Raw genomic sequence first — 27,322 nt, 5'->3', positions numbered from 1 at the left:
ATTAAGAACAAATTCTTATTTACAATTATGGCCTACACCGGTCAAACCCGGATGACGCTGAGCCCGCCCCATGGGACTCCCAATCACGGCCGGTTGTGGCACAGCCTGGACATGCTTGTATCCCCTGACCTCTGCGAACAGTTTTTACGATTCTTCACAGAGAAGTACAAAACTATTAGATCCCAGATTAACAGTAGCCGGCACCATACCATCATTTCTGGTCAGGGGGCACTTGAGGCAACTAAGACTACTGCTTCCTTTTACTCAAATATCCTTTGAGTTTTTCCTTGATAGTGTAGCTCCCATAAAGACCTCCTGCCTCTTGGAAGTGATCCATTCGAGATGACTAACAGAGGTTATGCCTACAGTTGTCCCCAACATTCTATTGTAAATAGCTCCCTGACTTTAACTGCGGTGATTCAACCTCTCCTTAAAAATCCCAATCTAGACCCCTCCTCACTGAGTAATTATAGACCCATCTCCAAATGTATTTTTTTGATTTTCTTTTCATCCAAGATTTTACAAAAAGTTGTTTTTTCTAGCAATAGGTGGCTTATTTGAGAATGAACAACTTCCAGTCTGGCTTCCGCTCACTTCAAAGCAAGAACGCTGCTTTAGTGAAAGTCAGTAATGATCTTCTGTTGTCTGTCGGTGAATGCTCTATTTGAGTTATTTTGATCTCAGTGCCGTATTTGATACTCTTGATCTGAACATCTTTGTTGACCGGCTGGAGAGGTGAGTGGGAATCTCCAGCATTGCCCTCGACTGGCTCAGGTCATATCTGTGGCAGACGTCTCTCAGTGAGCATGGGTGGTTCAGTAGGGTCCCCAGCACCTATTCACTATGGTGTCTCTCAGGGGTCAGTCTGGGCCTCATCCTTTTTTTATCTGTCATGCTTCCCACGGTGACATCATCCGCAATCATAACATTCAGTGCACTGCAATGCGGATGACACACGGCTTTATTAACCAATCAGACCCAGAGACCAAGCTTGTGTAAATACCCTTCACAAGTGTCTTGCTGACATCAAATGTTGGATGACTGACAATTTTTCTCCAGTTCAATGATAAGAAATCAAAGGTTGTTTTATTGACCCCCCCCCGTCTTGCTAGAACGCAGATTGTAAATAACCTTGGTCATTTGTCCACTAATGTAAAGCCTATGGCCAGAAACCTTGACCATGACCTAAACCTCAAACAGCATGTAAAGACGGTTGTCCAGTCCTGCTTCTGTATAATCTAATAAATATAGCTAAAGTCAAGTCTTATTTCAGTCACTGATCTGGAAAAAGTTATAAACTCAGCAAAAAAAGAAACGTCCTCTCACTGTTAACTGCGTTTATTTTCAGCAAACTTAACATGTGTAAATATTTGTATGAACATAACAAGGTTCAACAACTGAGACATAAACTGGACAAGTTCCACAGACATGTGACTAACAGAAATGGAATAATGTGTCCCTGAACAAAGGGGGGGTCAAAATCAATAGTAACAGTCAGTATCTGGTGTGGCCACCAGCTGCATTAAGTACTGCAGTGCATCTCCTCCTCATGGACTGCACCAGATTTGCCAGTTCTTGCTGTGAGATGTTACCCCACTCTTCCACCAAGGCACCTGCAAGTTCCCGGACATTTCTGGGGGAATGGCCCTAGCCCTCAATCTCCGATCCAACAGGTCCCAGACATGCTCAATGGGATTGAGATCCGGGCTCTTCGCTGGCCATGGCAGAACACTGACATTCCTGTCTTGCAGGAAATCACGCACAGAACGAGCAGTATGGTCGGTGGCATTGTCATGCTGGAGGGTCATGTCAGGATGAGCCTGCAAGAAGGGTACCACATGAGGGAGGAGGATGTCTTCCCTGTAATGCACAGCGTTGAGATTGCCTGCAATGACAACAGGCTCAGTCCGATGATGCTGTGACACACCCCCCCAGACCATGATGGACCCTCCACCTCCAAATCGATACCGCTCCAGAGTACAGGCCTCGGTGTAACGCTCATTCCTTCGACAATAAACGCAAATCCGACCATCACCCCTGGTGAGACAAAACTGCGACTCGTCAGTGAAGAGTACTTTTTGTCAGTCCTGTCTGGTCCAGCGACGGTGGGTTTGTGCCCATAGGTGACGTTGTTGCCGGTGATGTCTGGTGAGGACCTGCTATACAACAAGCCTACAAGCCCTCAGTCCAGCCTCTCTCAGCCTATTGCGGACAGTCTGAGCACTGATGGAGGGATTGTGCGTTCCTGTCCCGCAGGTGTGATGTTCGGATGTACCTATCCTGTGCAGGTGTTGTTACACGTGGTCTGCCACTGCGAGAACGATCAGCTGTCCGTCCTGTAGCGCTGTCTTAGGCGTCTCACAGTACGGACATTGCAATGTATTGCCCTGGCAACATCTGCAGTCCTCATGCCTCCTTGCAGCATGCCTAAGGCACGTTTAAGCAGATGAGCAGGGACCCTGGGCATCATTCTTTTGGTGTTTTTCAGAGTCAGTAGAAAGGCCTCTTTAGTGTCCTAAGTTTTCATAACTGTGACCTTAATTGCCTACCGTCTGTAAGCTGTTAGAGTCTTAACGACAGTTCCACAGGTGCATGTTCATTAATTGTTTATGGTTCATTGAACAAGCATGGGAAACAGTGTTTAAACCCTTTACAATGAAGATATGTGAAGTTATTTGGATTTTTATAAATTATCTTTGAAAGACAGGGTCCTGAAAAAGAGACGTTTCTTTTTTTGCTGAGTTTATATACATGTGTGGTTTGGATAAAGTGCACTAGTCCCTTGCCATGCATAGTTATCCTCCATTTTAGGTGTGCCTGACCTTAAATGTTTGCTACCAAGTTGATTGCTTAGGTTGAAGCCAGGCGTGGTGAGTTGGGTAATTAGCTCGCAGCTCACCCAAGCTTTGTTTCTGAGTACTATCTCTAATCATGTTCTACTTAATGCAGCTCTGTCTTTTAAACTATAGTGTACTGGACTAAATATGGTTATTTAAAGTAATGAATGTGTTTTACTTAAATCACGTTTTTCCATAGGATTGCCTGGTCTATTTAACAATGTAAAATTTGGCTAATTAAATGTACATTCTCATTGGTGAATCATTATGGGCATGTTTTAGGTGCTACGATATTTATATATATATATTTTAACTCCATGCTGTTCTTTTCTCTCAAATCGGTTGAGCCCGAATTTTACAATGTTTGTTGCATCCTTTATGTACTTGCAGTTGATTTTAGATGTCCTGATAGACTCTTTAGTCCCAGTGAGGGGGAGAGTTGGGCTCTGTTTAGAGTTGAAAGAGGGGCAATCGCTAGTTATGTTGTTTAGCATCCTACTCTTACCTGCAGTAGAAACCCTATTGAGGGGCTGAGGTTAGACTCTCCGTCGTCCGTCATTTTTGTATCCTGGATGTTACTGCTAGGGACAACTGTTTGTCAAGTCACGTCATGTTTGCTGAAGTCTACAATAAATCAAGTTCTATTGCATCTAGTACTTTTCATCTATAATAAATCAAGTACTATTTTTCTACAACCATGGGTCTTCCTCATTCCCACCAATCACCTCCCTTGGATACCCAAGGTCCGCTTTGATACACATGCAAAGCTTTGTTTTTTAAAATCAGAAAACAGATGTGTGTTTCACAACTAGAGCAATAGGAAGATGCACTTGCTGCATAAAACTAACAAATATTAGGTTGCATGGCCTATATACACCATAGCCTTGTGCCCTCAAACTCAACTCTGGAACTCAAAGCCAGTTCCAGTGTATTTTTATTCATTGTTCCCCTCTAATCAGAGACACCAGGTGTGTGCAGTTAATTATCAGAGAGCACTGAAAACCAGCAGGCTCTGGACCTCGTAGGGTTGAGTACCTCTGCCTAGGGTATGTACAGTGCCTTTGGGAAGTATTCAGACCCCTGGACTTTTTCCACATTTTGTTTTACGTTGCAGCCTTATAAAATGTATAAAAATGTATTTTCTCCTCAATCTACACACAATGCCCCATAATGACAGGGCAAAAACAGATTTTTTGAAATTCTTGCTTATTTATTAAAAATACATTTGAAATCACATTTACATAAGCATTCAGACCCTTTACTCAGTACTTTGTTGAAGCACCTTTGGCAGTGATTACAGCATAGAGTCTTCTTGGGTATGACGCTACAAGCTTGGCACACCTGTATTTGGGAATGTGATCGAGGAGAAGTAGGAAGATCAGGGATTGCCATGAAGGGTTGCCATTGTGTCCGGGGGAATATGAACTGAGCAGTCGAACGAGTTGAGTGCTCTTTGGTTTCCCCAATGGGCAGGATATTAAAAAAAATGAAAAGAACCAAACTTCAAATAATTCCAGTAGACTAACACTGATCTTTCTGGTTCTTCCACTTTGTCTAAGCGATAGATGGACAATGTCTGGCATTTCTGCGTGTGAACAGCTAACTTACATTTTTGGGAAAGTGATCGTAATTTAAGAAACATTTAACACTAAATTTATGATTCCGTTGGTTATAGTTACACAAACAGTACATAATCGTCAAAATATTTAAACGTAAAAAAAATGGTTACCTGAAGCTAGAGAACCCTGAACGAAATTGTAATACACTAAGGGATAATGAGCGACGTCCATGGTGCTGGATTGGTTATATGCCATAGGGAGCTGTCCTTGGTGCTCTCATTATTATTTATTTATTTATTGATACTTTACCACCCACAAGGACATGTCACCTCACCGCAATCAAGTGTTGCCCATGTTATGAATTCTGCTGGATTGCCAACATTGAAATGATATTAAGAAACTATAGACATGGTCATATTGTGTGGGTTATTGAAGTCATATAAACGTAGCCAATTGGAACATTTTGAAAAGCATTTTAAAAAATAATAGAGAAGTGTGTTGAACACTGCTAACTATGTATACTATGTTTTGAAAGTTGTTTGTAACCCAGCCCATCTGCCGTGTAACGTTGTCTGCTGTCTCACTCAGCTCATTTTGCTGTTTTTACGAGGGTATCGATATAAACAAGATGAGTCATCTTGCATTGAAGCCTTTATCTTACTCACAATTTCTAAATAGATAAGAAAATAAATCGGTGTTATTATATCAAACAGATCACGACTATAGCCTACATTACCAAGGTTTGATGTTTTTTTTTGTGACAAACTGTCTAAAGCACTTTCCACTGCTCAAACACAACAACCTTACAGCTAAGAACTTAACAGTCAATCAGAAACTGAAAGACTGTGTGTATGTTACAACATCCAGAAGAGCAGAGGGAGAGAAATCGATTAGGTAGAAGTTCACTACTGATCCAGGATCAGATCATTAGTTCAATAATACCGCTACAAGTCATTGATAGCTACAGTTTTCATTCAATTAGACAGACAGCGCTTTAAAGGGATTGACAAGAAGTCAGTATGTGCCAGCGGGCCCAGACAGTAACATACTGGATTATCTCCACAACTGAAATGACTCAAAGACGGTAATGTTCAGTGTAATATCATGTTTCTATACTGACTCACATTTGCATCTGTAAACACACTATCAAATAGATCACAAAGTGAAGTCCATGTCCTCTTTTACTAACACAACTTGACTTCTCTCCCTTAATTCTTCTTCTGTATGCTGCAGATCCCTGAGTGCAAATACACCGCCAGACATCATGCAGGAGTCTGAGCCCACAGTGTGCCAGCTGCAGCCCAACATCATCTCGGTGCGTCTCTTCAAGAGAAAGGTGGGTGGGCTGGGCTTCCTTGTCAAGCAGCGCGTCTGCAAGCCGCCCGTCATAGTGTCCGACCTGATCCGGGGTGGGGCGGCCGAAGAGTGTGGCCTGGTCCAGGTGGGGGACATAGTACTGGCAGTCAACAACAAGCCCCTGGTGGACCTCAGCTATGAGCGGGCCCTGGAGACCCTGAAGAATGTGTCCCCTGAGAGCCACGCTGTCCTCATCCTCAGGGGCCCAGAGGGCTTCACCACCCACCTGGAGACCACCCTGTCTGGGGACGGACATCAGAGGACCGTCAGGGTCACCAGGCCAGCCTTCCCCGCCTCCAAGTCCTACGAGCGCTGCTGTCCGTTAAGCCCCCTTAGCCCGGGGCAGGGAGGCAAGGACCCACAGCAGCTGAGGGCCATCGAGAACCTGTCCTCCCCCTCGGTGACCCCGTTCCACAGAGAGGCCCTGCTCCAGAGGGGAGGGGTGCAGGCACTGATCGCAGCCCAAGATCCAATGCTCAGAGACGGGGGCCGCGGGGCGCTGCTGCTGAACGGTGTGGAGGAGAACAACGACATGCTGAAGGAGATCGAGCCGGTGCTGCGGCTGATCAAGAACAGTAAGAGGGAGATCAACGGAGAGGAACAGAGGACCATAGAGAGGAGGGACGCTGAGGTGCAGGTGGACCGGTGAGCTGACCTATTGAACCCGACCATACATGCACATCACAACGCCACAACACAGTGATCATTTAGTTGGTTAGATGGTAGAATGAGAATACTACTGCAGGCTAATTATAGATCTCTACATTTCTAGTGTGTTTGTTTCTTTTCACATCAGGGAGCAATTGGTCCGTGACAGATGGATTAAAAGGTTTCAATCTAATTATTGTGGTTATTTTCTTTGGAGAGCTCCTATTGTTGACTGTAACCCACTCAAAGGCCTGCAGTAGTGATTATACTGTAGACACTGACATCTTATACCTCCTGTGTACATGTATCCAATCAAAATCTGAGAGAGCATGGTACATACTACTGTCAATAGCACTGCGTCAACCCCCTATGTGTGCTCTGCTGGTTCCCATCCTCAAATGAATCATAGCTTTTTTGGAAAACGGATGTAAAATGTACTTTAAGTCTACCTCAAAACAAAGCACTGTGGAAATTCTATTGTGGTTGATAAATAAGCTATGGTACTTAAACACAAATTAGCTTTAAATGCCTCCTGTATTTTAGAAGGGCAGACTGAAAACGTGTTGGCATTTGAGACAGGAAAGATTTGGCTAGCTAACCTGATTTCCTTGTTAGGGTTATGATGACGTTCAGATACTGCGAAGCTCAATCACTAAAGAGGCTCTCCAAAGAGCACCCAATAGAGGTGAAGGATTATAGAAAATGAAATGGTGGTATTGACTCAAGGCAGGCCTTCACTGTAATCTCTGACTATTTGCGCAGTATCATCTTGCTAATAAATTGATAGCTGTTGAACTGAAATAGAACAGCATATTAACTTGAGCTATTTACCAAAAGCTGTTTTCACGCCGAGGGCTCTATTTTCGGCTGGCGCTACGGCGGCGCAAGTGCCAAACACATTAGTTTGCAATTTCAGCACGCTCTGGCGTTTTGACGCCAGGTTCAGCAATTTACCTGTCTAATATCAGCTTGCTTGCGTTGAGGTGGGAGGGGTGGCAATATCTGATGTGTCCTTGAAAACAAGCGCAAAAGTGAGAATTTCATGAGGCGCATATTGGGAGATTTAAGACCAGCGAAAAGCAGGTCATAGCGTTAACGTGGTTGGTACATTTTTAAAATAAATATCCATGTAGGCTACATGTGTCCATATGCCCATCATGAGATAACATGATACTGGTTGACCTTATATTTAGAACTTATTTTCATGTAACAATTGCTTGTTTTCCGTTTCATATGATTAAAAACTAAAACCCTCCGTAGGCTACCCTTGACGTATGCCTATAGGCTATAATGAAGGCTGGTTAATTACATTTGATTAAAAACCAAAGTTATTCACCATCCATCCTGGTTTTACGATGAGAACTTCCAGATTGCATGCAATGGAATTTAGGGCCGTCTGCTATTTCTGGAGAAGTGTGAATGTGGTCTGTAAGATGGTTCCAGTATGTTTGTAAAACATTTATATTTGGGAGCAGTATAACGGTGAGTGGATATTTTCTTTTTATATCGGATCTTTGTCCAGCTTCTGTGAAAAGTGTTAATGTGCGTAAAACCTTCCATTGTCAGCATTGCCTTAATATTAAATACCCACAGGGAGCAATTATGGTGCCTGTAGGCCTAACAGTATTTAGACGGCCTATTTAAAACAAATGTGTTTCATTTTGATTTAAATTATTCACTCTCTTGCTTATTGACAACGTTTGGCATATCCATGGGTCAGCCATAACACAATTTACAGTAGGCCTAGGCCCTATATCAATGTGAATGCTCTGTTTAATAATATATTTCCACACTGAAGCCATTCAATTACTTAGAAAAATGTGGACTGCAAACATGTTCAACGTATTTAGCAAAGATGGGATAGGCCTACATTTTGTTTCTGTAGCCTATTTAACAAACTAGGCTATAACGGACTAACGTTCAAAATTGTAGTTGATTACAAAATCAATACATAGAAGTAAATACACAATTTGAATTTTGTGTGTGCCATGGAGCATGTTCTGATTGGCCAGTGAGAGGTCAAGCTTCAAACTTATTTATTCATAAAAAGCCAGCCCTTTTGCTCTACTGCGCTCATAATTCCCACAATAAAAATTGCAAAAATATTTCTAACACACCCTTAACCTACAGTATAGCGCTACCGCCAGCGCTAAGATTTACCATTGCGTTAGGTTTGTTAAAAGAGCCCTGAAACCCACTACAATAAATGAAGTCCAAGTCAATGACAAACTATGCATAGTGCATTCGGAAAGTATTCAGACCCCTTGAATTTTTCCACATTTTGTTACATTACAGCCTTATTCTAAAATTGATTAAATTGTTTTAAATCCCTCATCAATTTACACACAGTACCCCATAATGACAAAGCAAAAACAGTTGTTTTTTTTCAGACCTTTTACTCAGTACTTTGTTAAAGCACCTTTAGCAGTGACTACAGCCTCGAATCTGCTTGGGTATGACACTACAAGCTTGGTACACCTTTATTTGGGGAGTTTCTCTCATTTCCTCTCTGCAGATCCTCTCAAGCTCTGTCAGGTTGGATGGGGAGCGTCGCTGCACAGCAATTATCAGGTCTCTCCAGAGATGTTCAATTGGGTTCAAGTCCGGGCTCTGGCTGGGCCACTCAAGGATATTCAGAGACTTGTCCCAAAGCCACTCCTGCGTTGTCTTGGATGTGTGCTTAGGGTCGTTGTCCTGTTGGAAGGTGAACCGTCGCCACAGTCTGAGGTTCTGAGCGCTCTGGGACAGGTTTTCATCAAGGATCTCTCTGTACTTTGCTCCATTCATCTTTCCCTCGATCCTGACTAGTCTCCCAGTCCCTGCCACGGAAATACATTCCCAAACTCCAAGCTGGCTGTCATGTGAATTTTACCGAGTGGCTTCCGTCTAGCCACTCTATCAAAAAGGCTTGATTGGTGGAGTGCTGCGGAGATAGTTGTCCTTCTGGAAGGTTCTCCCATCGCCAAAGAGGAACTCTGGAGCTCTGTCAGAGTGACCATCAGGGTCTTAGTCACCTCCCTGACCAAGGCTTTTCTCCCTCGATTGCTCAGTCTGGCCGGGCGGTCTGCTCTAGGAAGAGTCTTGGTGGTTCCAAACTTCTTCCATTTAAGAATGATTGAGGCCACTGTGTTCTTGGGGGCCTTTAATGCTGCAGAAATGTTTTGGTACCCTTCCCCAGATCTGTGCCTCAACACAGTCTCTGAGCTCTACGGGCAATTCCTTCGACTTTGGTTTTTGCTCTGACATGCACTGGCAACTGTGGGACCTTATATAGACGTGTGAGTGCTTTTCCAAATCATGTCCATTCAATTGAATTTACCACAGGTGGACTCCAATCAAGTTGTAGAAACATCTTAAGGATGATCAATGGAAACAGGATTTATTTGAGCTCAATTTCGAGTTTCAGAGCAAAGGGTCTGAATACTTATGTAAATAAGGTATTTCTGTTTTTTGTTTTGAGTAAATGTGCAAAAATCTCAACCTGGTTTTCACTTTGTCATTATGAGGTATTGTGTGTAGATTGGATAAGAACAAATTACGTAATATATTTTTTAATAAGGCTGTAAACGTAACAAAAGGGGTCTGAATGGTTTCGGAATGCAATGTATAATAACTACTCGTGTTTTTTAAAGTTTCTGAGTAGGTAGGTCTACAGAATTGTGGAGGTGATGAATATGGTTGTTTAGCAAATGGAGGAATTAATTGTACGCAGTGTGAGGGAGAGATGGTTTGGCGCCCTGTGGTGTGTGTGTGTTTTAAGGCGGGAGAGATGATCTGACGTGCGACTGAAGATTTACAATTAGCGTGGACATGCGCTCATGAGAGAGGAGATGTGTGGGTGTTGTGAAGCAATGCAAACCTCAAATCACACGCTGATGAGTTTGCTGCTGTGATTATTCACATCTAATGGGGTTTCCACTGCACACAAAGGCATGGAAAAAAGCCCATTGTCTATCTAATCTCTGCTTGGCCATAGATGGGTCGTTCCACGAAATGAGTCCCATTTGGGTAGTGTAATTTGTTCATTTTAACACTCTGTCATGAATAGCACATGTTCAATGTAATAAACATGTTTTCCCATCTTGAGTTACATATATATATTTTTTTTACTATATTAAGTGCCAAATAAAGTAACAGGATTGACCGTAACAGGTTTGATTTTTTTCTTCTTTTTTTATCAGCCATAAATTATCTTGCGACGGGGAATGGAAGCTTATGTGTAATGCAAGCTTCACAAAAAATCTAAATTAATTGTTAAAACATTTCCAGCCTGTATCTATCCACTCAATATTCCACCACAAAACACCAGGAAATGGCCAAAAAGACGAGAACCAGCTCGCCTACTTTTACACTGATTTAACTATTCGATGTTCAATGTAAAAAAATGTAAAGTTCAGTCCACATAACAGGGTTGACCTTAAAATGAGGGACAGGTTTCTTTTGTTTTTAGCCTGAAATGAATCCGTAATGAAATAAATAATCTTCAGAAATGAATGTCAAAGCAACCAAAATAATTAGGGCCTTACAATGATGGTGAAAACCCAAACATTTCTCCAGGTTAAGTGGGTTAAAATCTTTCTACTGTAGAAGTCAGAGGTACATATCAACATGCATCATTTTTGCACTTTAGCAAGTCTTTATTCATATAAAAAGTATACATTTTCCATGTGGTCTATATTAAATGGCACTTTATATTAAATGGCTTTTACAATTCAATATTGGTGCATAATTTCTACTTAACATATCGAAAGAGACTCATTTCATGGAAAGACCCAGATGTTAGATGTAGTTCTGCTTGCCCATAGATCTTGGTTAGATATACTTCATCTGTATGTTGTTTAAGTGGAATTGTTTCTCTTAGTGCTTTTTAGTTGGGGTTAGTGTTATTGTTTCTATATGTTTGTCACCACAGCAACTGTCATTGTATTAGTAGTAAATGAGTTATTGTATGTTACGCAATTGTTTGGCAAGTTCTCAGTGTTTTGATTTAGTTCAAGGGAGAATTTCATCTATGTTTTGATCTCGTCTCTCAAAGTGAAGACGTAATCGTGGGTTTAAGACCAGATGTTAACACACACACACACACACACACACACACACCTACCTTTAACAGAACTAGAACTGTATGTGCCTTGCAGGGACCTTGGTATGGGAAATGGTATGTCACCCCAGCTGGCGTCTGATAAGGACAGTGTGTGTGAAGACCTGTGGAGGAAGGACAACAACGTGCAGACGGTGCTCACCAACCCTTACTCTGAGAAGGACGAGGTAAAAACACTCAACTATGTTTGTGTGCGTGTGCACTCTTAGAAAAAAAAAGGTGCTAACTAGAACCTAAGGGTTCTTTGGCTGTCCACATAGGAGAACCCTTTGGAAACCCCTTTTTGCTTCCAGGTAGAACTCTTTACACAGACTATTCTTCATGGAACCGCAAAGGGTTCTCCTATGGGGACAGCCGAAGAACCGTTTTTTGATAAGTATGTGTTTTATGAATGTGTACTTACATGCCTTTCGAGTGAACCCGCTTGTGAAAGCCTATCCTCCCATATGTGTGTGTAAGCGCATGCTAGCCCATGGTGATCCCCCTAGAGTCGCACATGACATATGCTTCTATAACCCCCTAATCTATACATTGCGTGTTCCTTGTTCTTGGAACTCTTAGAGCTTTCTACGAGTGTGACTGTGAATGCGGGTCAATGTGTATCATAACAACAAGGCAAAGCCCCTCTTGGCTCAAGATCTCATCACCTGGGCGTTCGATCCTTCCGGCTGATAGCTGTCAGAGCATGAAAGCCAGTTTACCCATCTCATATGGAGAGTCTGGTTGTAAGTGGAGAGAGAGAGAGCCAGGGGTCTGGGTTGTGTGTGTGTGTGTGTGTGTGCGCGTCTACACATGCACGTTTGCGTCGTAATCCGCACATGGTCCCATGATGATCCACCCACTTGTGACGCATGCTGGGCTGCTTGAGCCCCCTGCTCCTCGTAGTGAATGAAGCCGGATGGAGAGAAACGATCGAAGGAACTAATGAATGTGTGCAGCTGTGGTTGCAGAGGGAGCTGATTCATCTTTCTCCTCTGATTTGGCCCTCTCCAAATTAGGTATTTTGAGGTCCCCTCCATTTAGGTCTTTGAGGTCTGGAGGGATACGTGTGTGTGTGTGTGTGTGTGTGTGTAGTGGGGATGGGGGAGGTGTGTGTCTCAGCCAGGCGTACTGGCGCCATCGTAGGTAAACGCAGAGCTGTGTTTCCAGATGGCCTACAGTAGGTGTGTGTGTCTGCCATGACTTCTGACTCATAGGAGAGTGTAGAGGTGTATGACTAACATGTAAAAAGTCTGAGAAATGTATGATTGTTATAAATTACCTTTTGATTCTCTCAGCCATTTTCCATATTTCCTTGATAATATGATGGTGAAGCAGGACATCCACTTGTTGTGCAATATGTCATTCTCCATCCTACGGGAGGCTACAGAACTACCAAATGACAAGGTTGTAGAGTTCAAATTCGTATTTCATTAAGACTGAATGGGCTTGATGACATGATGATAGGCTTGGAATGATTATTTCTCACTTTAGGGGAGGACTGTCCTGGACTCTGGCTGTGTCTTGTGCTGAGCTCACTGCTAAAGCTTCTACTGTATAATTGACTGGTTAATAAGTCGAGGTGGCAGAATGTTCTGTCACGATACCGCCACCGGGTTCTGGAGATGTCGCTTGGCTCTCCTTTGATGCACCTCAGGATAAGCATAAGTAGCACCGTGGCAGAAGTTCTCTTATCCTGTGCTCTTCTGCATAATGACACTGAATAGATCCAAGAGTTCAACCAGTCAAACTCTGTCAACTGATCCATTTTTCTTTTCTTCATTCCCCCAATTCACGATTCATGTTCTTAATGTTCAGTTAAGAACATGTTCTCTGTCGCGTTCTCTCTCCTACTTAACATGTAAAGTGTAATTGTACTCGTCTGCCTTCCTCTGGCTGTTTGACTACAGGGGTAATAAGCTCTCTTTCTGCGGCCTAGCTGCACAATAGGCTTTCTGTATAGAGGAACTTGGAGATGATGACAATGGCACACGTTTGTATGCATCCTATCGCTGGCTGGGTGGGTGAGCATTTCGTATGGGCACAGAATCACTTCTCTCTCTGAGGAATCAAATGAATTCAGACGGTCTCCCCTCCTATTCTCTGAAAATTCAATGGGCCTCAATTGACGTTTTGCTTTCATCCCCTCAGCGAGCACTACAATTACGCCCGTTGTTTGAGGTGCCTTCACCGCGTGGTTTTGCAATAACTTCTCTTGAGCGATGATGATGAGCGGTATTACAAGGTGTGGGATTGATTTCCTTTTGATTTGAGGTTCAGCCGCATGGAGAGACCTGAGCACTTTAGAATCAATTCAATACAACAATCAAACTTGTGGTAAATGACATTCATTCAAGCGATCATCACTTAATAACCACATCAGAATAGACATGCTGAGGGAGCTGGCAATTAGCAGTCAATCATGCTAGTGTTAAGGATGCTGATTACCTTTCTACCTGATGGGGGTGTGTGTCTCCTGTCTCTCACTGGCTGTTTACACAGGTGCCCAATTATGAAGTTTTTGGCTCCCGAGTGGCTCAGCGGTCTAAGGCACCGCATCTCAGTGCTAGAGGCTTCACTAAAGACCCTGGTTCGATTCCAGGCTGTATCACAACCGGCCGTAATTGGGAGTCCCATAGGGTGGCGCACAATTTGCCCAGCTTTGTCTGGGTTAGGGTTTGGCCGGGGTAGGCCATCATTGTAAATAAGATTTTGTTCTTAATGAACTTGCCTAGTTAAATAAAATAAAAAAATTGGCAAAAGATCTGATCTGATTGGTCAAAAGACCAATTGATTGCAAGAAGATCAGAATTGGGATTCAGACGGCTGAGAAAATAATGCTGCTGGTGGACTTATGTTGGAGCTCCCATTTGCAGTCCGTAGTAGGGACTTTCTCTATCGGTCTCTGGCTGCGTTTACACACAGCCCAATATTTTTTTTTTCTGTGGCCAATTTTATTGCCAAAGATCTGATCTGATTGGTCAAAAGACCAATTAGTGGCAAAATATCAGAATTGTCAACACAGCCTCTCACTCTCCTTTTCCCTCTCTACCTAAAGTTCTTATCTCAAACCTCCACTCAGAGGTGGGTTCAAAGGCCACCTCAGTAGAAACATTATGCGCTACTCTACAGACTAAAATGTATTAATTCTCTTAAACATCCGTCTCATCCCTCCAGCCTCCAGCACAGGGGAGGATCTCCCCTAACAAGGCTCTCATGAATGGCAGCCCCTCCAAATGCCCACGCTTCATGAAGATCAAGAATGTGGAGACTGGAGTCACTTACAACGACACTCTACACCACAGCTCTAGTAAGGTACGGAACTGACTTTTCTTCTTGTCTGCAGAACAGTGGCTTCCTCTCATCAATCAATCGATTAGTCAATTAGCCAATCAACCAACCATTCAATCAATCCAATCAGTTTGTAGTTATCTAGCCATTTTCTTACAAATACATTTGTCACAAGGTGCTTAACTGCAACGCCCTAGAGCAAGACCTAAGCATTTATTCATTGATCTGAACAGATAACTCTGCAGCGTCGGCTTGGTGTTGTAACACCAGCCTAGCTAATTACTTCTGCAACTTATCGGACGACAGCCTACTATGTATCCCAAATGAATAGGCTTCTAATAGTGCGTCTTCAGAATATAGTATAATATATCACAGAATGTTCTGTCTGAGCCATAAAGGACAGCTGCGTGGCATGAATGCTCAGAGCCTTATGGCGAGCGGATGTAGTGAGGCGAGGGATTTCTTTTGTTTTATTTTTTAACACTCTGACTCTGCTCATTTCCCTCTTTCTCTCTTAATATATCTCTTTCTCGCTCTCTCCTTCCGTCACCTAGTCATGCTCACCGGCCGTGTAATTGTGCACTTCTGGGACTTTGCAACTTTAGCGAGCGTCATGTTGAATTGGATGGCTGGGTTGTTTGAGCAGGGCAAGGGGGGTTTGGGACAAAACCTGACTGGCTGGACAGTGCGAGTGGGTGGTTGGTTCAGCCAGCGTGACTAGACTGCCCATTTTAGCAGCAGCGCTGTTGAGTTATTGTTAAATTTCCACTCTGGGTTTGTGCTCGGGTGACCGTTTTCTCCCTATGTCCTCCTCTGCCTCTAATCTGGTGAATGCATTAACAGCTACCCAAAGTGACGGCTCACTTCAATTATAATTGTATTCCTCTGACCATACAAGGTTGGTCTGGGTGATGATCAGTCTCCTTTTTTTCTGTCTCTGTCTGTGTTCCTCCTTTCTTCTGGCCTCTTTCCGTTTCTTCTCCGGTCTGTGTTATCTGCTCAATTGAAGGCTGCCACTATGACTCCATGACTAATTCAGTCATTAGCAGGCACCTGGCCACTCTTTTGGTAAAAAGCTGAGGGATGGGGTTAGACAAATGTAACTGCTCTCAGATTCATAGACAGAGCTATAGATGCAAGGAATGACCATCCATGATATCAAAATTCAAGTCTTAACCATGTTTTGAGGCTATGTTGATTGACCTTGACGTAAAGCAAGCTTATATGATGGGGTACAAAAGTTGAAACTAAGCTCATTGGGCATAAGTTATATACCAATTGATTCTTGAATAATCTGTCATTCATTTAAAAGTCCAAAAATGGATGTACCAATTGCAGATTTAATGGATTGGTAAATTAGTGGGCTTCATGACATTTAAGTAAAGCACACTAGACTGGTTGTTCTGACAGGACGAGGGGGGGTGGGAAGCATTACTCTACTTTAGTCTTACATTAATACGTCTGTAGGAGAGCGAGCGTGATAGAGGGAGAACAAGAGATGGAGGGAGAAGTACTTTCCAGGTGTTATGGAATCCATGTGAACTGAACAAAGGACCTGCGTCAGGAAACCACAAGGAAATTCAGTGCTTTATGGCATCAGAGCCTTGACGTGATATCGTCCACATTGCCTTTCAGTTGCCGCTCTGCTCTGAGTGTGTGTGTTTCGGGTCCATCATGACACCTAGCCAGGGGAGCCGCAAGCCAGACGAATTTCGAACCAAAGAGGAGCTGCTGCCGCTGGCTACTGACTTCATAGACCAGTACTACACCAGCATCAAAAGGTAATGAAGTTACACTAACCATATACTTTAGCTACTTTAAGAACCTGTGGATGTACTTGCCTGCATCCCTCATTGCCAACATTCCCATCAGTAGTACAAATGCCATTTTGTTTTTCCTCACATACATTTGATTCAAATAGTACTCTAAATGTGTGTTATTTTAGAGTATTTCTTTCTCTGTGCTTCTCATGCATCTGTGACAAAGTGCGTCTAGGTGGTAGGTGTAGGAGTCAGGCGCAGGAGAGCAGGGATGTCTGAGAAGCGTGTTTCTTTAATAAGAAAGTCCACCAACACCGGAATGGCACAATCAAAAGGTACAACGCCCTCGACCACAGAGAACCCGTGCAAACGCACGGAGGAACAAACAAAGTTCCAACACTCAATTACTTAAGAACCCGTGAAAACAAATAACGGTAAATACTGAACCGAGCACCTCACAATAAAAGACTAATCCCGCACAAACTTAGGCAGGCAACAGGGTACATATATACACACACAAATGAACGCAAATGAAACCAGGTGTGAAAAAACCCCAAAGACAAAACACACAGAAAAGGAAAAAGGGATCGGTGGTGGCTAGTAGACCGCCGCCCGCCGAGTGCCGCCCGAACAGGGAGAGGAGCCACCTTCGGTAGAAGTCGTGACAGCATCTGTGCACAATGTTTTGATCGAATCAAATTTTATTTGTCACACACACGGTTAGCAGATGTTAATGCGAGTGTAGCGATATGCTTGTGCTTCTAGTTCCGACCATGCAGTAATATCTAACCTAACAATTTTACAACAACTACCTTATACACACAAGTGTCAAGGAATGAATAAGAGTATGTACTTAAAAATATATGAATGCGTGATGGCCGAACGGCATAGGCAAGATGCAGTAGATGATATAGAGTACAGTATATACATATGAGATGAGTAATGTAGGGTATGTAAACATTATATAAAGTGGCATTGTTTAAAGTGGCTAGTGATACATTTATTACATCAATTTTCCATTATTAAAGTTGCTAGAGTTGAGTCAGTATGTTGGCAGCAGCCACTCAATGTTAGTGATGGCTGTTTAACAGTCTGATGGCCTTGAAATAGAAGCTGTTTTTCAGTCTCTCGGTCCCCGCTTTGATGCCCCTGTACTGTCCTCGCCTTCTGGATGATAGCGGGGAGAACAGGCAGTGGCTCGGGTGGTTGTTGTCCTTGATGATCTTTTTGGCCTTCCTGTGACATCGGGTGGTGTAGGTGTCCTGGAGGGCAGGTAGTTTGCCCCGGTGATGCGTTGTGCAGACCTCACTACCCTCTGGAGAGCCTTACGGTTGTGGGCGGAGCAGTTGCCGTACCAGGCGGTGATACAGCCCGACAGGATGCTCTCGATAGTGCATCTGTAAAAGTTTGTGTGTTTTTGGTGAAAAGACGAATTTTTTCAGCCTCCTGAGGTTGAAGATTTGCTGCTGCGCCTTCTTCACCACGCTGTCTGTGTGGGTGGACCATTTCAGTTTATCCGTGATGTGTACGCCTTGTTCACTACTGTCCCGTCGATGTGGATAGGGGGCTGCTCCCTCTGCTGTTTCCTGAAGTCCACAATCATCTCCTTTGTTTTGTTGACATTGAGTGTGAGGTTATTTTCCTGACACCACACTCCGAGGGCCCTCACCTCCTCCCTGTAGGCCCACGTCATTGTTGGTAATCAAGCCTACCACTGTAGTGATGCAGGAAATACTCTAAATCCAGTCCTTTTTACATGTCCTTGTGTTACTTCTCTCTGTCCTCATGGCTGTGTGCATCAGGTTTGGCTCGAAGGCCCACGTAGACCGGCTGGAGGAGGTGACTAAGGAGATTGAGGCCTCAGGGACATACCAGCTGAAGGACACTGAGCTTATCTATGGAGCCAAGCACGCCTGGAGGAACGCTGCCCGCTGTGTAGGACGCATCCAGTGGTCCAAACTACAGGTAGGAAACTCAGATTAAATGCGCTGTGTAGGCAAAATTCAGTGGTACAAGCTATAGGTCAGAAACTCGATGCTCAATGTTAAAGTGACTGCCCATTGTTTACTGAATTTGATTAAATATGACCTATAATTACTTACAATATAAGTGAAATAGTTTCCCTTCAATTTTTTTAAAATTAAGTATGTTAAAGATGCACAATTCAAAAAGCACTCCTCCATATCTTGGTTGCTCAAATTTCTAATAGTTAGGCTAATTTCAGTGTATGTGAAAAAACAAGGAAGTATAGTGTAGAGAATCATTATACCATCTAAACCGCTGTGAAATATATTTTCCATAACCGGAAATAAGACGCAAAAACCAAAGCACAGGAAGCGTTAGAAATAGCACACCTAGAATAGATCTATTGTTTCTTATACTTGCTTTCAATGAGATTGACAGATCTGTAACTCATTTCTATGTGAATTTGGTCGGGTCACCCAAAAAAGCTACATATTGCAGCTTTAAAAATCAGCTTTTCTGTGTTGTAATGGTGTGGGCGTACCCCAACAACAGAATGGTGTGGACGTACACAGGTCATAAAAAATATCCATGCAAGTAGACCGCTGATTGGCCAGTTCATTCTCCTCAGGGAGATGACATGTTCTATGAGAAAATGGCTGTTTGAGGTGGGGTTTTTGAAGTGTTTTTATCGTTTCAAATTTATGCTTTGGCCACATGAGTCGACAACATTATTTGGGTATGAGTTAACAGAATATGATCTTTTAAAAGTGAGATTTTCGCTGGGCAGTTAATTTTAAAATCAAATCTTCCTAAGCCAATATGATATCAAGTATGATAAACTTTGCAAATCAACTTGGCTGGAGGTACACAACACATTCCCCACCTCTCGTCATGATCCGTGTAATATTCATGATCTGTGTAATATAGCAATATCTGTGACGAATGTGCACTGAATTATAAAGTTCAAATAAATGCATTGCAGAGTGATGTTTCACCATTTCAACAACATATTGTCTGTGATGTCGCTACACACGTTGATGGAGGCAGGCCAGGCATCGCAGGTCAAACGTTAGTAGTGAAACAATCAAATAAACGCTGATGATGAAAGTGATATCTAAGTGGAATCAAATCACGCTGTTGTGGAGTATGCCGCTATTCAATTTTTTCCCCTAACAATATAGTGTAAATGACAACATGCTTTCACTGAGGTCCTTGGATTCTTTGTGTTGAGTTGTTTTATGAGTGACGAAGACCTTCAGGTCGAAACAACATTGCACTCAATCAAACTGTGGTAGCATTTAGTATCCCACTGGGCACAGACGTCAGTTCAACGTTTAGTTTTGATTTACATTTAGTTGAGCAAATGTAGTCAGTTTACCACGTTGATTTATTTAATGTCCTCACATTGATGGGGGTTGAAATGACGTGGAAACAACTTTGATTCAACCAGTTTTTGCCCAGCGGGGATCTTTGTTTCATTACATGTTTTTCTAACAGGTATTTGATGCCAGAGACTGCACAACGGCTCATGGAATGTACAATTACATCTGCAACCACATCAAGTATGCCACTAACAAAGGCAACCTGAGGTGAGTCGGCAGTGCTGTGTGTCTATCCCTGTGCCTTTTACTCAATGTTGTCTTTCTGTGTCATTTCCTCTGCTCGTCTGGTCTGTCACCCTCTTCCCTCAGTCCAGTTTCTCTGTCTCTTTCTGTTTACCCCCCCCTCCCCCCTTCTGTCACCTTGAACCTCTGCCTGTCTGTTCCTCTATGTTCCCTGTCGATGTCAACTGCGTCTCTCTCTCTCTACTCCCAGCCAGGATCAGTCCTTCATCAGTCCAATACAGCTCTGCCAAGCCTAACCACACGTCATAACACCACGTCTTTACTCCCCAATGAATAAACATCATAGGAGAGAGGGGGTTAGTTGAGCCCCACTTCGGTTTTAGGAAAGCATACACAAAAGGTCAGAAACAGATTTTCACTAAGTCAAATTAATTTGTTATACAGTGGTTCTTCCTATAAAAGTTGCTTCATACTGCAGCACACCTTGCGGGCTGCCGCAGAATTCTATAGCACGTTATTTCAGTGTCAGCCATTGTTGCCATTAGTGCTAGTTTGACCACCAGAGGGCATCTTTGAGAAGCATTTGACAGTCGTCAATATTGGCTGTACTAGAGAATTTAAATCCTTTTTTTGTAAGAACATAGTATATGGGATTGATTTTAAGAAATTTTGCCTAATTAATTTGATAAATTTTATGGTGTTTCTATTCCAAGAAAAAAAAAAAACCTCGGGGTTTCCATTAGGAAAATATGGCGCTGTACAACGTGACCGGTCAGGAGTAGGCTACAGTACTAAGATCAAAATAATGCTAATGTTTCCACACCCAAATTGTAGTCTAACCAATACCCAAACAGAGATTCAGTGAAAATAAAAATGTAATTGATTAAGCAAGACCATTCCCCATGCTTGTCTCAGAGCAGTGCAAAATGGTGCTGAAATAGTTGACCACACACGGGTAGGCTATTGCTTCAAATCCTATTGTTTATCTTCAATATGCTTTAAATGCCACAATGACACAAATAATTGAACACACACAATTCTTAAACCTCTTTGGGCTAGACGTGCCGCTAGCGGCACACATCGACAACATCCGGTGAAATTGCAGAGCGCGAAATACAAAAATCATGAAGTTAAACATTCATGAAAATACAAGTGTCTTACATCGTTTAAAAGCTTAACTTCTTTGTGAATCCAGCCACTTTGTCAGATTTCAAAAAGGCTTTACGGCGAAAGCATACCATGCGATTACCTGAGAACAGCGCCCCGTGTACAAAAGCATTAAACATTTTCCAAACCAGCAGAGGCGTCACGAAAGTTAGAAATAGCAATAAAATAAATCACTTACCTTTGAAGATCTTCCTCTGTTTGCAATCCCAAGGGTCCCAGCTACATAACAAATGGTCGTTTTGTTCGATAAAGTCCTTCTTTATATCCCAAAAAAGTCAGTTTAGTTGGCGTGCTTGATTCAGTAATCCACCTGTTCCCCTCGTTCAAAATGCATACAAAGGAATCCCAAAAGTTACCAATAAACTTTGTCCAATCAAGTCAAACAGCGTTTCTAATCAATCCTCAGGTACCCTAATATGTAAATAAACAATAAAATTTAAGACTGAGAATAGTATGTTCATTACCGGAGATAAATAACAAAGTGCGCGCCCTCATCCACGCACGCCACAAGACTACAGTCAAAATGAGAGCCACCTAGAAAAACTACAAATTCTAGCTCATTTTTCAAAAAACAAGCCTGAAACCCTTTCTAAAGACTGTTGACATCTATTGGAAGCCATAGGAACTGCAATCTGGGAGGATTTCCTTTGATTTTCCCATAGACAGCTATTGCAATGGGTGGTGACCTCAAAAAAAAAAAAAAAAAAAATCTGGATGGATTCTCCTTGGGTTTTTGCCTGCCATATCAGTTCTGTTATACTCAGACATTATTTTAACAGTTGTAGAAACTTCAGTGTTTTCTATCCAATACTACAAATTATATGCATATCCTAGCTTCTGGGCCTGAGTAACAGGTAGTTTACTTTGGGCACCTCAGTCATCCGAACTTCCGAATACTGCCCCCTATCCCTAAGAAGTTTAAACTCTGAGAAGGGTAATAGGAGGTGATCTGCACTGCATATTAAACTGACATTCTTATTGTCCTCTCTCTCTCTCGCACACGCACTTGCTGTCTTGACTTCTGAATGCTCGGCTTTGAAAAGCCAACTGACATTTACTCCTAAGGTGCTGACCGGTTGCACCTTCTATAACCACTGTTTGTATTATGTGACCCTGCTGTCCTTGTACAGTAGTAGATCTAATTAATTTTAGAGGATTCTAAATTAATATCTAAGGGTCTTTTATAGAATAATGCAGGGCTAATTAAGAAAACTGTTTTAAAATGTATATGTTTACTAAGTAGTCTTGCTTGTCTCAGAGCAGTGCGAAACGGTGCTGAAATAGTTGACCACATGCGGGTAGGCTCTTGCTTGTTGGGGGGGATTTTCACACCTGCAGTAGCTGGGCTATTAAAACAATCGTTGGATAACAGATCGGCTCTCGGAGCACATTAGCACATGTTACTGTGTGTATCAAGAGATATGCTGGACCCTATGTCAGAGAGTTGTTTTTGGGACCACATCGTGTCTCTTGTTCTGCTAATAGCCCTTGTGAAAAACAAGTGTTTGAAAAAAAATTCCACCTTTTAGTTTTGGTGATCCTCTCAGCTCAGACTCATTTCTTCTGAGCTCAGACTTCAAGTCTTCTGGTGGTTACAGTCCTGAACCTTGAACGGGTAGCACCATAAAAAGAGTCTGGCTTGATAACTGTCTGTAAGCCGGAAAAGAGTGTGCTCGGACCAAAACATACTGCCGCCCAGATTTGCATTTCAAAGGAGGGCATAAACTGGGTCAAGACGCAAGCAGAGTAAGTAAACCTTTATTTAGTAAAATAAATTAAAGACCTACAACACCAACGTTAGGCCTACAGTATATCTAAAAATATATTTTTTACATGTAGGTCTCCTGATTTTTAAACCCGATCGAACTTGTTTGGCATCAACTGAAAACATTAATCTGTAACTCCGCCAAGCCTACAGCCCTTTTTGATTTTGTCTGGCATGCCTTTCCAAATAAAATTGAATATTTTTGCTCATATAATTTAAAAAGGTTGTTCTCCGCCTGACTCTATGCTTATTTTAGTTAAATGCTCGTCACAGACCTTGCTTATTTGAGACCAAAACTAGCGATCAATTTTAGTCGTGACTTTTTATAATCACTTATTTTAAATGTTTCACTATCAGAAAGAATGTTGGTACTTATTTTGATCCAAAGCCATGAATGAGTGAGTCATTCAGCTTTATGTAGGTGCCAAGGCTATACGACTGCGCCATCAACTTGATTATTTAGCAAACACCACTTGCTGCTTATATTCAGTCAACACATATATCTTAAGAATATCATGGAATATAATTGAACATTTTCGTTTCTCTTGGAATAAAAACCTTAGCTTACAGCTTCTTCTGACCAAGTAGAAACAAATAAGGGTATTTTTTTCCGGTGTGCGTGCAGGACAGAGGAATAGCAATTCTTACACTATTGTTCTAAATTCAATCACCTTCTTCATCCATCATTCAGTTAATTGAAATGAAATTTTGATATCGTGCACAATTATCAGTTTCTATTTGGTTTATCGCCCATTCATTGTCAGGTAGAGACACATTTAGCGCCTTGGGGCCCAAAAGCATAATCAGTGCTCTAACTCCCCCTTGCTCCAGACCACCGCAATGAAGCAGTGACACAGGGTAACATACTAAACCACAAATTACCTCTTAAATCCCGCAACATAATCTCAAAACGTTTAATTGAGGAACCACTATAGGTTTCCTGATGCAAGAATATGAGGTTCTAAACCGAGCATCAAAGTGCATCCTTGTAGCTCTGTGGGCTAATATAGTAAAATTGTTTGTCTTGGGGTTAGTTGAGCCAATGGTCATGGGGTAAGTTGAGCCAATGGCTACTGTCGTGATTTGACTTTAACATTAATCTGAAGACTTATCTAATTACCTAAATATGTTTAATTGTTACTAGATTTTAAATGAATCATGTAACAATTAACTCATTAGGATCTGGGGCACCATGAGAGCAGTTCTATAAAGAGTTACCATCTCCCAAATTAAACTCTCTAAAGATCTTTACCTATCACATTTAACAGTCAACTTATTAATCATAACCTTATCTCAGATCATCATTCTGAACAGTTGTAACCTTGCATCTGCAAAATCCTGAGCCTTACTTATGATTCAGTACTTCACAAATTGGTTGAATTTTTTTATTTACTAGCTAATTAAATGGTAACACAGAATAAACATACACACTTAATACGTTAAAAACAGGTCCCTAGCGGAATGACAACAATATGGCTGCTTGTTACAAAATAGACGGGGGGGGGGGGGGGGCAGGCAGAGTGGGACAGAGACACTTAACCTAGGTACATTTTAGAAACTACTCTCACTTACAGTAATCATATACTTTACACACGAACCGCCGCCCTCTTTGAGTAAGAAATCATGAATGTATTTACGTGAAATGCCGGATCTCTCTCGGTGGACAGGGCCTTGGAAAGGGGGTTGGGCCTTGTCGTGGGACGCTTGTAAGGCTCTGATTGTCCCAAAATGGTTCCAACAAGTCTTCTACTGTTCTTCTCTGTAGTTCTCCAGTATCCGGTGACTTGTCGTGTAGTCCTGAACAGAACTACAGAGTTGATATTCCTTCCATTCGCTCCTGAAGATGCCTCTTTGAAGATGGTTCCCAGTGGGGTGATGAGAGTAGCGTAATACAATGGTTTAACAGAGTAGTAGAATGGTCCCACTTAAATGTGCTTTTCTAGATACTCTACTTAGGACAGTTAATCAGCCGTACCAGTGATTATCCGGGAGGTGAGTTTATCGTCTCTACCTCGTGTTGAGATTCAAAGTTCAGACCACTTTAAACGTGCAGCTCAACTCTTTTCTGGTCTAGTATGTTAATTCTTAACCATCATTTTATACAGTTTGTTCAAATGGGCGGTTCTGTCAGGCTGACACGCTCTCTGACCTCACTCAGGGGCGTGACTTGTCACTATGCAAAGTTTATGTAAAACAATTATCTCTTATGGCTCCTAAAATCACATCCCTCTCTTAACAAAAACACTTTCATAATTTGTCATATTACATGCACATAGGATGGACTCTTCACACATGTAGTGGGTATACTTTCCAAGTTACAGTATTTCCTTTATAAAAAACTGTATGATGTCACAAAATAACAAACAAAAGGGCATTAGTGTTCTATAGATCGCTTTTGACCATTCCCCATGTTCTATGTTAGAAACATTGTTCCAGTATTTGTTAGTTTTGGCCAATTTGGAGAGGGAGACCTGCATCTAATCCTGTTGATTTACAACTATTCCTTTCCTTTGGAGACGTGAGCTGTTAATCCCCCTGAGTGAAGTTATTCATTGCAAACCTGATCTGTTCAGATCCTCGTGGACAGTCATGACACCACCATACCCCATACAAGTGATTTACAGTTGTCAGTTTTATGCATAGTATTTTTGCCATGTGTCATGCAAATGAACTCTAGATTGTGCATTTGTATTGTTGCAGAGCAGAGTAGTAGTGCCCTGTGTATACAAATGTAAAACAAATAGGGGTGTAGCACCCCTTGAGGTTCTTAAGAGAGCAGCCAAGGAAGTGAGAGAAGGGAAGAAGTCCAATCGAGCTGCAGCAAGGGATATTAAAAAGTCTGAATGACATTGAAGAGCTACATTGACAAAAAAGAAAATGAACACCTGTTCGAAAGAGAGGCTATGATAGAGTAGCAGAGCCAGAGGCACATGTCTGTTGACATGGAGTCTGAGCTTGCTAAGCATATCAATAATCTCAGACCAGTTTCATGGGTTTAGTAGCCTCAAATGCAGAGAACTTGCCTATGTATTGGCACATGGACACATCCCTGTCCCAGACAACTGGTCAACAAATGGAAGGCCAAGTTATATTGAACAGGGATATCTATATCTGAATGTAGGCATACAATTAAGATATGCAATATACCACACCCCAATTCCATGAATTAAACTTTGACCTACCATCACCCACTATCACAGTACACTATCACCCACTTACCCCAAGGCGGTTCAACTTACCCTGTCCCTATGCTCAACTTAGCCCGTACCCGGGGTAAGTTGTGCCAAGAGACTCCTTTTTTTGGAAAAGCTATGTTTTCAAAACACATGTTTTACATCAATTCTGATTATTTTCAGGTGTACAAGACATCCTGAAATCTATGTAGTTATCTTTCTTAGGAAGAATGATGATTTCCCTTGACGTAGTGGTGCTGAATGTAAAAAATGTGTCAACATACCCCACTCTCCCCAAGTGTATGTGTCTGACTAATCACTGCACTGAGTTAGTCACATCACATTCCCAAAGACTGCTGATGCTGTACATCAAATAATACTTAGCCACTGTCAGTATGTAGCAGAAGCCTGATAGCGTATCAGTTTGCGCTTAAGCCCCTTTTGGGTTTGTGTGCGGCATAACAACAAATTAAGGAATTGGCTGAAGCACAAACTGATCTGCAGCCAGGCTGCTTCTACTTAGATTCAGACCCCAAAACAATTTCAGTTTTATATAGTCAATTCTCCTCTCATTCTTTGGGCTTGTATTGACTATAGAGGACACTAGTTTCTACTCTGTAAGGCAAGCATAGAGATTGGTGCCCAGAGATATTTGGGTCCTTTGGGACAAAGACTTACAGCCAGATTAGTAGAATCAACCCTTTTGCCCAGTCATGGCATTAGCTTAACGCAACAGGGTAGGTGCAGTAGTGGGGGACTAAAGGTAACTGAGCTTTGGCCCTGTCAGCCTTCCTAGCCTGCCTTACCCACAACCTCCGAAATTAAACTGTCCTAAACCATTAGATACTATGTGGTTGGGTAGACATTAATTTGTTGCATTGCTAATCTATAGATACTGTCTTTAAACTCTCATCATTAAACTTTCTCTCTCTCTGGGGGCTGGTGGGTTATTTCTTATGCAGATCTGCCATTACCATATTTCCTCAGAGGACAGATGGCAAGCACGACTTTCGGGTATGGAACATACAGCTGATTCGCTATGCCGGTTACAAGCAGCCCGATGGTCAGATTCTGGGAGACCCAGCCAACGTGGAATTCACTGAGGTAGAGTAAAAAGACACTGTGGTCCCTGTTATTCAAAGTGAATTATTGTTCA

At 42.3% G+C, this 27,322-nt stretch overlaps 1 protein-coding gene across 1 annotated transcript in view; it reads left to right on the top strand.

Annotated features, from left to right (window-relative positions):
• The first annotated feature begins 5,660 nt into the window (after positions 1-5,660).
• The window catches only part of nos1 (nitric oxide synthase 1 (neuronal)), a 65,184-nt gene continuing 43,522 nt past the window's right edge, over positions 5,661-27,322 (top strand). The window contains exons 1-7 of the mRNA XM_038988428.1: positions 5,661-6,397; positions 11,539-11,668; positions 14,658-14,795; positions 16,407-16,552; positions 18,334-18,496; positions 19,994-20,085; positions 27,129-27,270. Coding sequence (XP_038844356.1) covers positions 5,661-6,397; positions 11,539-11,668; positions 14,658-14,795; positions 16,407-16,552; positions 18,334-18,496; positions 19,994-20,085; positions 27,129-27,270 — 1,548 coding nt within the window. The remainder of the gene's footprint in view (positions 6,398-11,538; positions 11,669-14,657; positions 14,796-16,406; positions 16,553-18,333; positions 18,497-19,993; positions 20,086-27,128; positions 27,271-27,322) is intronic.

Source organism: Salvelinus namaycush, chromosome 1 (assembly GCF_016432855.1).
Source record: "Salvelinus namaycush isolate Seneca chromosome 1, SaNama_1.0, whole genome shotgun sequence".
Taxonomy (NCBI): domain Eukaryota; kingdom Metazoa; phylum Chordata; class Actinopteri; order Salmoniformes; family Salmonidae; genus Salvelinus; species Salvelinus namaycush.
This window is presented reverse-complemented; position numbering and strand designations above follow the sequence as displayed.